This window comes from Rhipicephalus microplus, chromosome 2 (assembly GCF_043290135.1).
Source record: "Rhipicephalus microplus isolate Deutch F79 chromosome 2, USDA_Rmic, whole genome shotgun sequence".
Classification (NCBI taxonomy): Eukaryota; Metazoa; Arthropoda; class Arachnida; order Ixodida; family Ixodidae; genus Rhipicephalus; species Rhipicephalus microplus.
The window spans coordinates 189,759,028-189,772,076 of NC_134701.1; the positions used below are offsets into that span (position 1 = coordinate 189,759,028).

At 48.9% G+C, this 13,049-nt stretch overlaps 2 protein-coding genes across 5 annotated transcripts in view; both read left to right on the forward strand.

The window, feature by feature from the left end:
- LOC119170529 (uncharacterized) overlaps positions 1-13,049 on the forward strand; it is a 68,388-nt gene that overhangs the window by 27,790 nt on the left and 27,549 nt on the right. The window lies entirely within an intron of this gene.
- On the forward strand, positions 985-7,424 carry LOC119170528 (uncharacterized). 3 transcript variants are annotated; one of them, XM_037421715.2, is made up of 2 exons: positions 985-1,124; positions 4,217-7,424. In XM_037421715.2, the coding sequence occupies exon 2, from the start codon at positions 4,273-4,275 to the stop codon at positions 7,093-7,095; it is 2,823 nt and encodes a 940-aa protein (XP_037277612.1). In that variant the 5' UTR covers positions 985-1,124; positions 4,217-4,272; the 3' UTR covers positions 7,096-7,424. The 3 variants fall into 3 exon arrangements, with proteins under 3 accessions (XP_037277612.1, XP_075743279.1, XP_037277611.1); XM_075887164.1 differs by having other exon boundaries at positions 1,023-1,128; XM_037421714.2 differs by lacking the exon at positions 985-1,124 and adding an exon at positions 2,473-2,625.

Consider the following 13,049-nt stretch of genomic DNA (forward strand, 5'->3'; position numbering starts at 1 on the left):
CACGCACGTCATGCCACGTCATTCACGTCATGACACACACGTCATTCATGTTATGTCGAACCTGCATGCCATGTCATGCGCATTCCGGTATCTAACCAATGAGAAACGACCACGACGTCATCATGATGCAGCAAGATGGACGCTTGGATGAATGGGCCTTTTTTCCAACACGTGACTGGGGCAAAGTGTTTCATGAAGTTCGTGACAGACATTCGTGTCGAGACGTGTCAGTTATGTTCCTCATCCACTCATGCCCTCATATGCCAATTTCGATGTACACTAAGTTAAGAAAACCACCAGCAGAACTCACCCCCGTATTCACAAACGCTCCTCGACTCGACTTTCACCCTTCACTTGACACAGTTGAGCACTGCGCCGCTGCTCGGCTGAAATTGACGCGGCGCTGCTCGAGAATCACACCACATTATCGTTGGTATGCAGTGGCTTGCCCTGCCTAGAGAGGGCGCTTCCATCGGATTTCTCAAGTGAAGGTGAAGCGTTGAGTGAAGGGACGTTTTAGAATACGGGGGTCAGTGTCGTAGGTGGCTAGCTAGCTAGCTTGCTGCAGCTTAGCCCTATGGCTATCGATAAATAAATAGATAGATAGATAGATAGATAGATAGATAGATAGATAGATAGATAGATAGATAGATAGATAGATAGATAGATAGATGCACTTACAGTGCCTTTGGCTCACCGAACTATCATTTACATTTCAAGCAAAACAATGCGTTTCGTCAGAGTCGCGCGACCACGACGCCTTTGCGTCGCAGTCGCCGTTCTCTACCTCCTCGTCGTCCTCGCCTCAGACAGAAAGCAGCAGCGTCGGTTGATCCCCGTGCAGCTGCCGGGCTCACCGGCGAGCGTCAAAGTAATCATGAGACCGAAGATGGTCGATCGGCAGCTGGGCATGTGGGTGGCGTGGAGGAGAGACTCGCGTGCCTCGCGGACGGCCGTATTTTTCTCGCGTCTTGAAGCCGCGCTCGCGACCCATCAGCCCTCCGCCGCAACCCCGAGCGAGTGAGGAGGCGCACACAGCGAAGCAGCACACCCCGGAGAGCCTTATAAAGGAGGATCGACCTCCCGACTCCAGGACAACGGGGGACGTCGCCTCTTCGCAAAAGGTAGGTGAGTCTATATTTCGCTTCCTTTAACAGAGGGGGAAAAGGAGAGAGAAAAAAAAAAGGTCAACTGGATAGCGTTTCTCAGAGATGAGGACAGAGAAGATCCATCGGTCTGCACCGCACCTGATGTTGATGGGATGGAGGCCTAACCTTAGCTTGAAACGTAGCCGAGTCAATTGATGGTCGACAAGTAGGCCACCATACTCACCTATAGCTGCAGGAATGGCTTGCGGGGTAGGAGCTGGTACGTGAGAAAGTGGCGCAGCGAGGAGGAAGAAAAGAAAGAAAGATAGCAGACTGCCACTTGTAGAGCTGTGAATGAATAGCTTAAAAAACTATAGAACAGTTGGGGGATGTCACGCTAATTTGTCAGCTTAGCAAATTAAAGCGTAAGCAGCGTCAGAGTCGTGTCATGATGAAACGCGAGGAAAAGCTAATGGCGTTTGAACGTAGCCGCCATGTAGTGTCGATTGTTCTTGAATGCGTGAAAAGACAATTGACGCTGAACTGGCAGTGAATGATGGAAGGTTTTTCGGTCATAGTTGTATCTGACGTCGGGACACGCTAATCCTGAAGAAATTGTGGGCCAGGTTATTTCGCCAGAACTGTCAAGAGACTAAGAAAGGAAAGCAGTGCAGGTGTTATCAACTCATGTGATTCGCATCCCGTATACTCGACGATGAAGATGCGGATGACCCGAGCTCTCTGATTCCAGCGGACCGCATTCAGAATTTAGTGACGGCCGAACGCGGCACTACTCCGTTATAATGCGCGCACCATTCACTGAGCAAGAAGAGCCGCCAGAAGACATTTAGTGTGTCATGCGTCGCTCCGCTTAACAACCTGTCAACCAGCTTAGCTCCCGCTAGCAGCAAATCGGGAAAGGGTAGGTACAAACGCGGGCTTCTCGTTTGTTTGCTCACCGACATAAATCTTCGCCGAATCGAATGTGCCGCGTTAGGAAAGCGCTGCTGTCGCGTCAGGCGGCGTGTCGTGTCACTGGAAGGTTGAACCAGCGTGGCAGGAGGAAGCAGAGGGAGCAAGCAGGGTGGGTGGGCCGTTCGAAAGCCTTCGTGGAAGCCGTAAAGTGTCGCCCCCTCTTTGATGGCGTTTGAGCCGGGGAAAGCTCGAGCGCTCGCGGACCCTTCCGAGATCGAAGTTGGGAGAGGGGCCCCAGGATTTGCCGTCGCCGCGCGCCGACGTCTCCAGGCGGAGTTCATTAGAGCGACCATTGAACGGGGGCAACTGCCGGGAAGCTGTCATGCCTGCTTGGCCATATATTTGCGGGCCGTTGGCCGATAAATAAAAGCGAGCGTGATAAAAGGGAACCCTTTCGGACAAGCCACTCCCTACTATAGGCGAGCCACCGGAGCTTCCGGCCCGAGCCGTCGGCTTTGCGTGCAGCAGAAGCGGCAGCCACGCCCTGGTCTCCGCGGCCTCAAGCCGCCGACTTCGGGTTGGGGCCTCCGCAGACAACCGCGAACGGAGCGCCGAGCTTAGCGTGAGTACGGGACGCGGCTTCCGGAAGCAGGTGCAACCGCGTGCCGGATAATTGGACGTGCAAGATACCTAACGGCAGTGGTGTACTACGGCTGTCAGGCTCGTCGAGCAGTGAATGCGCTCTTTTGAGCTCGGGCTCTCAACTGCTTTACAAGGCGCGCTGTGACGCGTGGTAGACATCTAGAGGGTGAAGGGGAGTTCCTAGCGAGTAGCTGAGGTGGTGTATCCGAACTGCTTCATGGCCCGATGCTGACTAAGACTTGCTCGGTGGCAGTAAAAGGTGACAAGAAACGGTTGTGGTCCTTATTGACGAAATTATGATCTTCCAGTAAATCACTGAACAGCTGGTTTTAGCATGCTTTAGTGGTCCTATGGGGGAATGCTAACTTATTGTTACGACCAAATGCTATTGAGATAAATGCGAGAATGAGCAAAGTAAACGAAAAAGCTGCAGTCCTGTGTTCAAGCTATAGGACATTAACAGATATGGAAAACTAGCTGCACCTAAAAACAAATTTTTGAGAAGTCGTAATTATTGCGCCACCACATCTAAAATTAGTAGAGTTAAAGGAATACGTTTTTTTATGTTTTTGGGTGTGTGGGTAGTCGAATTGAGGGGTTTGGGGGTCCGTGGGCTCCTCACGTGAATTTAAAGCCATGCAAGATGGTCGTGGCGCGCGTAACTTACGTGCATGTAATAAGTGGTGCAGTCTGACGCCGTTGAGAGTGTTTTCAAGCAAGCTCAAAGACCAAATATTTGTAAGTCATGTAAAGCAAAAAATGAGGGTTTTGACTCCCTGGTCATTCGATGGATAGTGTATTGTCACTACTTTTGAACGTGCTAAGACGCGCTGGTACTATAACGCATAATTTGTTTTTCCAGTGTTGTCATCTCACTACTAAAGATGGAGCAGCAAATGATTTTATATAGATGTAATTTTGTAACTTACACCTCTTGGACGTGATCTAAGGTAATATTAGTCGGAATCATGCTGTAAAGGCAAGTAGAGGGAGTGCAGCGCGCCAAATTATTGATTAACATACCTTAGTTTCGAAGCCAGGACGTAGCCCGTTATGTCGCACGGTCGTGTTCATATAATTCACGGCTTTACCGGCCCTGCACAATTCTTTTCTCTTTAAGAAATGGTTTAACAGTGCCAATATAAATATCAACAGCGTGCAGCGTCATTAAATTCTAGTTAAGGAGAGAAATGCGGAGTTGCGACTCGAGAAACCAAACGAGTAGCAACGCTAAAATGGCTTTACCATGACGATAGTTTTAGCACGAGAACAGAACGACGACAAAGAGACAAAAAGGACATTCGTGTCCTTCTTGTCTCTTTGTCGTCGTTCTGTTCTCGCGCTAAAACTATCGTCTTGCCATATACCAACTAGCCCAAGCTGCCACACTTCTAAGGCTTTACCATGGCTTTCATTGAGAGCGTCTGCTCGTATGCTTGAAACGTTCTAGAGAACATGCGCGAAAACTGAAAATTTGCGATTGCCGCCGAGTCGTGTCTTTGGCAGAATTTGTGAAGACAAATGCCGGCTACCGCGAGTAACGTCAGTGACCCTTCCGCTTTTTCTTGCAGTGAACGGTGAGGCGCGGCTCCTATGCCCGACCAGCACCGTTGTTCGCAAGACGAAAATGCTGGCCCGCCTGCTGCCACACGTGCTGCTGGTGCTGTGGGCAGCCAGTGAAAGCGGCCACTGCAATGTGGCTTGCCCGGCGTACTGCGTCAATTCGTTTGCCGTGTTCAAGCCCGGAGATGGGCAGATCAGTTGGATCAAAGGTCGGGATGCTTCGAGCTTCATGCAGATCGTACAGACGGTGCTGAATGCCGGGCCGTCCTCGAGCACCGTCACGATACGCATCGAAGGCGTCGACGTCTCGGTGCCTTCGAACTCGAAGCCCATGATATTGGAAATACTGAAGAGGCACCCGGACATGGCACAGATTATCATCAACTTTCTGCAGAACAGGCCTTTGCGTCCGTCGGGAATGCCGTACGGCAGAGGCACTGCAGGTACGAATTACATCACGCCGCCATTCAATCCCGGCAGCCCTGGAGAATTCGGGGCGATCCCTCATCCAGGCCCACACGGCGTACCTCAATTACCTGGTAACCCTTCGGGGCCGATCATGTTTCCGAGTGACATACATCCGTTACCCGGAGAGCCCGGGTTTGTGAATGATGAGATAACAGTAGAGCCTGAATTACACAACATTCCGGACTTGTCTCATATTCCACCAGGGCCAGAAATCTTTCCATACGAGCCTCCCGACTTTATGAAACCCATCCCATTTCCCACCTTTTCTCAGTCGGTGCCACCGGACATTTTGTCTTATCTCGAGCTCCTCGTCAAAAATCCTGACTTCTTTATTCCCATTTACAACATCCTCATCAAAAGGGGTGTCCGATTTCCCGACCTTACGAGGCCTTTCAAATATGTCATAATCGACGGCAAGCACGTCAACCTTCCCGGCGTCGTCAGGGCTGTCTTCACGATACGAATAAACGGTCAGCAGTTCGTGCTGCCTAGGGATGCTCCTAGGTTGGCGACATTCATCACTCAGAATCCGAGCCAGATGACCACCATCGTTATGATCTTACGTCAGCTCGGCGCAGTTGTGACGACAAGCCCATCAGGCCAGATTACTGGTTTCGTTTTGCTTGGCAGGAGATATCCTCTGACAAACCCCGTGAAGACGCAAGTCGTCGTCAACGGCCGCCGATTTTTCTTGCCACAGGACCTTACGTCCCTGATTAGCTTTGTGCAGAGCAATCCGCAGACGTTCCATCAAGTTCTGCCAATTCTCATTACCATGGGCGCTCGCATCCAGAAATCTCCTACCGGAGAGATCACAATGATCGTCATTGGCGGCCGAAACTTTCCGGTGCGCTCAGTGGCACCGGTGCGCGTCGTTATTCACGGACAGACGTTCACGATTCCCGCTGACCTCGATGTCATACTGAAGCAGCCCGGCAACATCGGCGTTGGCGAACTCATCGCTGCGCTTCAAAAGTTACGAATCCCGGTGAAGGTGGACCCGACCACGGGAAACGTTATCGGCATTGTCATGGACGGCGTGCCTATCCCATTCCCCGTCATTGTTCGCTTGCGCGTCAACCTCGGAGGGCGAGTCTACAAAATACCGAGCGATCTTCCCGCCATCGTCACCTACTTGCAGCAGCACGGCATGCCAGCCCGAGTCCTGGCGTACCTATACAGCCAGTTCGGTATCATTCCAGTGCGAGACAGCAACAACGTCGTGATCGCGATATCGTTCAACAACCAACAGTGCCCTGTGCCGCGTCAGTCGGAAACAGTAATCACTATTGGAGGCAGTCGCTTCACGCTGCCCAGGGACGCACCAAAGTTAATGAAGATGCTGCTAATTCACAGAATTTCAATCGAGCAGTTCCTGGTCGTCATTCAGCAGGCTGGCTACAAGCTCATACCGGGTCCCGACTGCGTTCTTCACACCATCCAAAAGGGATTTGACGTGATAGAATTGCCGGTGAATATTCGTCTCATTGTGAACATCAACGGTGTGCGTTACAGGTTGCCGCAAGACCTACCTCGAATTGTTCAAGTCTGCCAGACTATAAGAAATCCCAGCGCAATCGAGCAAATTTTGATTAGCCTCAGAAAGATGGGAGTGATTGTGCAGCGCGGCGCAACTCAGATCACGCTTATATTCAACGGCCAGCGCTTCTCCATTACGTTATCTCCCGGTGGCCGGCCGCCCGGCGGAGATGTGCAAGTGCCCCCAACTGGAACGATGACCATTCGCGTCAGTATCAACGGCCGCTGGTTCACACTTCCTGACCAGATCCCGGACATGATGGACTTCGTGCGCTCCAACGGGCCGATGACAATTCAGCTTCTTATTAGGACGCTGCGCTCGCAAGGCATCACCGTCAACTTGACGCCAGATGGTGGTGACATCGCATCAATAATAATTCATGGTCAACTCTATATCGTGAAGGGAAGCAGTTGGGTGCCCTCTGGCCCTGGGGGTGGCATAAGCGACGGCAGGAACGTGCAGGTCATCATCCGGGGTCGGACATTTATGATTCCTCGGGACATCGGCATCCTTCGGCGGTCGCTGCCGGGGTTCCAGTACGGCGAACTCATAGTGGCTCTGCATCGCGTCGGGGCTATGCTCGAAGTTGACCAGCGGGGTAACTTCTACGGCATGCGGATACAAGGCCGGCTCATCAAGTTCTCCGTCATCTTCCGGGTGAACGTGATGCTGGACAAGAGTGGTCACAAGTACCGCGTGCCACTCGACCTCGCCGAGCTGGCTCAAGGACTGTCCACCGGTCGCAATTGGAACTGGACGATTGTCCGCAAAGTGCTGTACAACTCGGGCATCGAGTTGCGTGGAGGCTCCGTAGGGGCTCCTCGTGCCATCGGATTCCAGGGCAAGTTCTACGAACTGCGCAGCATGGTCAAAGGATAGACAGGCTTTCCCACCCCATCTCTTGCGTCAGAAATTCACGCATTAATTATAAGTGCAATGCTACCGATTTTTCTTCGAGTTCGTGGCAAAACGGCGCATACTTCGCGCCCTGTTAATAAATAAAACGCACACTCTGCTTAGACTTTTCCACGCAGTGTCTCATGAGCTGCAGCGTGGCGCTGTTGGGACACATGGCAAAGCAACACTTTCGCGAATCTCGCCGTCATGTCAGTGACTTCACGACATGATGCAGATATGTAGTGTTGTCGCATGGAAAGAAAGTGAACGTTGAACGATACAAATAATAAAAGAAAACAAATCACTTCTTTTCATTTCTTGCTTTTTTTTCGGACGAAAGATGGCTGCGACTGGCCTTGTCAAAAATTTTCGTCTGCTTGTTCTTTCTTCGTAGCTTGCCAAACTACCGGTACATTAGTAAACCGTAATGCAGCCACTATTCTACACGCTGATCTATACGTTACTCATCTCTATTACACAGCTGTTGCTACAAACAGTTACTCGCGCGATTCTCCCTGGTGTGGGCCTGCAGAATATGCGATAGTTTTGATACCACCACACTTTATACAATATTTATTCTGGGAAGTGATAGTCTTGGCTGTCAATAATCGGCGTTCTGACAATTTTCGACAATCGGGCACTGTTCAAGCACACGCCCGATTCAAGTAAACATTACACACACTTTGCTTGCGGTTCTCTTGGTGACATTGGACAAAGTTGTGATTTTCGGTCCATGGTGTGTGTGTTCGTGAGTGATGAAACGTGAATCAGTGTGTGTTTGTACGTACGTGCATGGCGGGCCTTGCAAATACGGGAAAACCAGGGCATTGTATACTTGACATTGTCGTGTCAATGCACGAAAACTCGGAAATACAGTTCTTTAGATTAAGTGTCACGCGTTCAAAGGACGTGGCCTAGCGAAACGCGCATCTTACACGGGATGTTCGGTGGGGCACTATGAATGAAATTACAGCGCTTATTGCGTTCGATCATTTGTCATCCCCTGCCATATCTGACGAACAAGGCAATTAGTGAAAGAGAAAAGAACAAACACCTCCGTAACACCAACCGTAATTTGATGAACAATACGAGCGCGTTTCTGTTAACTCAAGGAACCTGTGGTGCCAGCAATTTTCGGTGACGTTGGAGTGACACATAACGTCAAATGTCGGCACTCGCTGCTTGTGTTGGGACGATGAGAGGCAAAAATTGGGACGCCTTAAATTAAGGCATAACCACCGCAGTATACTCAACTTCGCTAAGCATTTGAGTGTACTGCGGTGCTGCAGATGTACACTCGGCTGTGCCAAGCAAATGAACGTACACCAGAAGTTGCAGTTACGCTCTAATTCCCTCATCAAATTTCAACGTTGGAGCATTTTTTCTGAAGCAGACACCTCCATCAGCTATAACCCTTATGAATCGAGGTCACATCAATATAGTAAGAACAGCATTGAATTTCTCTTCGCGTACCACAGAAACATGCGTACATACGCTCACAGAAGTCGAGAGAAGCAACGCTTTCTTCAGCTGAACGCACCGAAGCGCTGAGTTCCTTTAGTGTTTTTGTTATTGGCTCCGACTAAGAAGTTTCTGTAGCTGATACGCAGCTTGGGCGGCAGGAAGCGTAGGTACTTGCGATTATGCCTCGCTCTCGGAGGTGCAAACGATGTCGAAAGGAAATATCTGCGCTGCAGTTGAGGGATTGCAAATCTGTGGACGGGACGTACCGAAATCTGCAGCACTCTAATTTCCCAGTCTTTGGCCTTATTGCCGCAGCTCCCTGTTCGTTACCACTATTACCTCTCGTGAATTACACCGGTGAAGCGTGCTTACTGATTGATGGCAAGCTGATTTTGTTACTGATACTGCGTATAAATATCGATAACTTGGATTGTTTTCTACAATATTCATTGCATACCGCGGTAAGTGCGACGGCACATCCACCCTTTCTGCTAACTACATGTGGTGTAGGGAGCGGCAACAAGCGTATTCTTATGTGGACAATACAATGCTATGTACTGATGTAAAATGATATATTGAGCACGGTTATGATTGGTGGCCCCAATCGTACTCTCAGTAGGCTTTTGCTTACATTTAATAAAAAGAAGTCTCCGTACCACCGTATTGAAATAGCAGCTTCCCTTTAGGGTGAAAAAGCAAAGCCATTGTTCTCCCCCTTCCACCCTTTCTGCTAACTACATGTGGTGTAGGGAGCGGCCACAAACGTATTCTTATGTGGACAATACAATGCTATGTACTGATGTAAAATGATATATTGAGCACGGTTATGATTGGTGGCCCCAATCGTACTCTCAGTAGGCTTTTGCTTACATTTAATAAAAAGAAGTCTCCGTACCACCGTATTGAAATAGCAGCTTCCCTTTAGGGTGAAAAAGCAAAGCCATTGTTCTCCCCCTTCCACCCTTTCTGCTAACTACATGTGGTGTAGGGAGCGGCCACAAACGTATTCTTATGTGGACAATACAATGCTATGTACTGATGTAAAATGATATATTGAGCACGGTTATGATTGGTGGCCCCAATCGTACTCTCAGTAAGCTTTTGCTTACATTTAATAAAAAGAAGTCTCCGTACCACCGTATTGAAATAGCAGCTTCCCTTTAGGGTGAAAAAGCAAAGCCATTGTTGGTCAAGGGTCTTATTAGTAAGATGAAATGAATGCACATTTCTTTCTGTTTAGTTTACGCACGGAGACATGGGTAGGTAGGCTGCGCTAAAGCCAGCTATCTCAACATCATAATAACGTTGCTGAAAAGCTCACATGTTGCGCAGCTATCAGCTAATGAACAAGACATAGTAATAACTGACTAGTATTTTTGCGCCGTCTTGAGCAGTACAAAGTAATGCATGCACACACAGCCGTCCTGCGTGCTTGTTATAGGTGCACGTTTACAACCAAATTTTTAACTTCACGGTAAAAAAAAAAAAAGAAATTCTAGCGACAATAAAGTGGTCTTGTTTTTCCTTTGATACAAAAATAAAGGTAAGACTACGTGCATTTCTTACGTCGAAATCGATGTGGTGTAAGCTGAGAAACGAACTACATGCTTTTCTTCATTTACGTTTTTTACCTTTAAGAAAGGAGATTCTCCTATTGTCAATTTTAAATAATCAAAAACTTCCGAAGGAGCATAACATTAAGAGAACAGATACATAAAACACGGTGCTTATGTGGTAGGAAATGAAAATAAAGATTACAAAAACACAGAAATCAAGAAAAACACAAATAAAACAAAATACAGAGTACATCAAGAAAATGAAAATCAGAGAAAACTTGGAAGTCGACTGAGATAGCAAAATTAAGGACAATAAAATAAATGCTACGTACAATGACCACAAGGTCTTGATCGGAAACTGCGCTTGATTTAAAATGAAAGGATAAGCGAAACATATGAATAAATTTAAAAGCTAAGTGGTCGTGAATAAAGCACGAGTCGCCGTGTGGTCAGGCTTTATCGTTTAGCATCTGCCGCAAACGGGCCCACAGGCGTCCTGTAATGAAAACATCGTCATAAAATTTTACGTCCCAAAAACACGATGTGATTATGAGAGACGCCATAGGAGATACCTCCGGTTATTCTTATTGTCTGGTGTTCCTTAATGGCCACTTAGATCCAAGTACCCACCCCTGAAGCTTTTTCGCCTCCATCGAAATTCATCGGCCACGGCCGGGGCTATACCTTCGGGTCAGCCAGCGAGTACCACAACCACTATAATGTCGTGGCGGGTAATAAAAGTACTTCATCCACGACTTTTCTTAAAGGTCAACTCCAGCGATTTTTCGAGGTCGGTGTATTTGAATGAAATTCGCTGGGTACGTTTCTTTGCACATTTACATCATTTATGTAAAATTACAGGCTTGAGAGATGCGTTAAGCGTTTGCAAATAACTTTCAAAGATCGCCTCGAAAAGCATTCCTCGCTTGCCAGAATTACTGGCAACGCTGTCTGTGTGACGTCATGTTTGGCATGCCAACCGAAGTGACGCAGCCGATGGCATCGCTATATTTCGGCCGCTACAGCGTTTATTATGCTGGCCACAAGGTGACGGTGGTGGCGTTTAACACGGGTATAGCACGGGAAAGCTTTCTTCCTTCCGCTGTGGTGTTAAGCCGTCGCTTCGCTGGTCTGGCTTTCAGTTTTGTACGCGCCGGCAGGACCAGTATACGGCCTCCGGCTCTTACCAAATAGTACGTCATGCGCAGACAGGGCGCCCGGTTGGGTTTCGGTTTCGGTTTCGCACCTTTTTGCTTATTAAAATTATCTTAGAACTTACTAAGCATTTCAGCTATTCTGCTCGTGACAAGAGTGTCGCAGGAACATATAAACACTATACCTTGACATGGTGACACTATGCCTTGACAGGGTAGGTGTTGAGTGTAGCATTTATTGGAGGTGGCTCTTGGGTCGATGACGGCAAGCGCTTGCCAGAGGAAAGACTTCGCGAATCGTACGCCTGATTTTTCAGTGAAATCGCACGTTCTTTCCGAGATTTTTCTCAGCCGCACGTGTACATTTTAGTACACTGGGCGTTCCGAGGATTCGCTACCATCTTATGACACAACTGCGTATACATATCAGTGAGCTCAAGTCCAGCACAAAGTGAAGTGACTGCCCGCGAGTCGTGTTGCGCGCTGTGAACACACGCTCCGTGTACGCGATGTGAGGTTTTGAGAGCGTGCTCTATTTTCTGAGTTCGACAGATGACCTTTGATGAAAACTACAATTTCCCATCTCTATCGCCCACCCTCCTTTTCTCTTTCCTTTGCTCATGTGGAAGTCGATCGAGTTCACTGTTGCTGTACTTATTCGGCATACCTCATACAAAGCAGATTCATCCACCCGACATATTGTGAGTCATGTAGCATTCGTTTGACGGTACAAGAGGACTATCATTTGACAGTCACCAAACGGTACTGAACTCTTTCCCCACATGCTGTCCACCTGCCTATGCCGAGCGACACCTCACCTACGCTAACTCAGCATGTCGATAGCAATGCTAATAAACCTCTACGTGCCAAAACCACGATACGATTACGAGAGAAGCCGTAGGTAGAGGGCCTCTGAAATTTTGTTCATCCGGTGTTGTTTGATGTGCACTGGTGCAGAGTACATGGGCTTTTACCATTTCACCCCACCGAAATGCGACCGCCACTGCCGCGATCGAACCCGGATCAGCAGCCGAGCACCCTAGCCACTGTTCCACCAAGGCGGACTAAGCATGTCGAGTGCCGCGGAGAACAGTTCGACTAAGCAGTCGATCGATCACCGCTCTTGTTCATGTTCTTGTTGTTGTGCCGATGCGCGTGTTTAATGACACACACACACCTACTCGTAGGCAACCCTGTGACGGGCGAGTTCCGTGCAGCAGGCGGTTCCGGTGTCCGGCAGCTACCTTCTAAGAGCCTCGTCACGAGACTACCGACGGCGATGCGGCTACGAACACCCGTCGCAGCGCTGTTAGTGCTGTGGGCAGCGAGCGAGACCAGCTTGAGCCTGAACCCCTGCTCCCTGTGCTCAGCGGGATTCGGCGTTGCTTTCCAGAGGCCCATGTTTCCTCTGCCTTCCGTCGATAACGCAGTGTACCTTGATCCTAATATAAAGGTCGTCACTAACCAAATGCGATACTTTATCGAACTGCTGCTCAACCAGCCCAACTACTTGCCTATTATCATGGAAGCGTTCATAAGATTAGGCATCGCCTTTAAACGCTTCAAAGGTGTGATTGACTGTCTGATCATAAAGGGTACGGAGGTCCGGCTGCCGCGTCCCGTACCGGTGGAATATGACGTGCCAATCGGCGGCAAAAACTTCAAAATTCCTAGAGACGCTGTCAAGTTGAATAAACACCTGTCCCGGAACCCGAATGAGCTCGCTTTAGTGATTCCCACGCTTAAAGGGATAGGAGCAAAG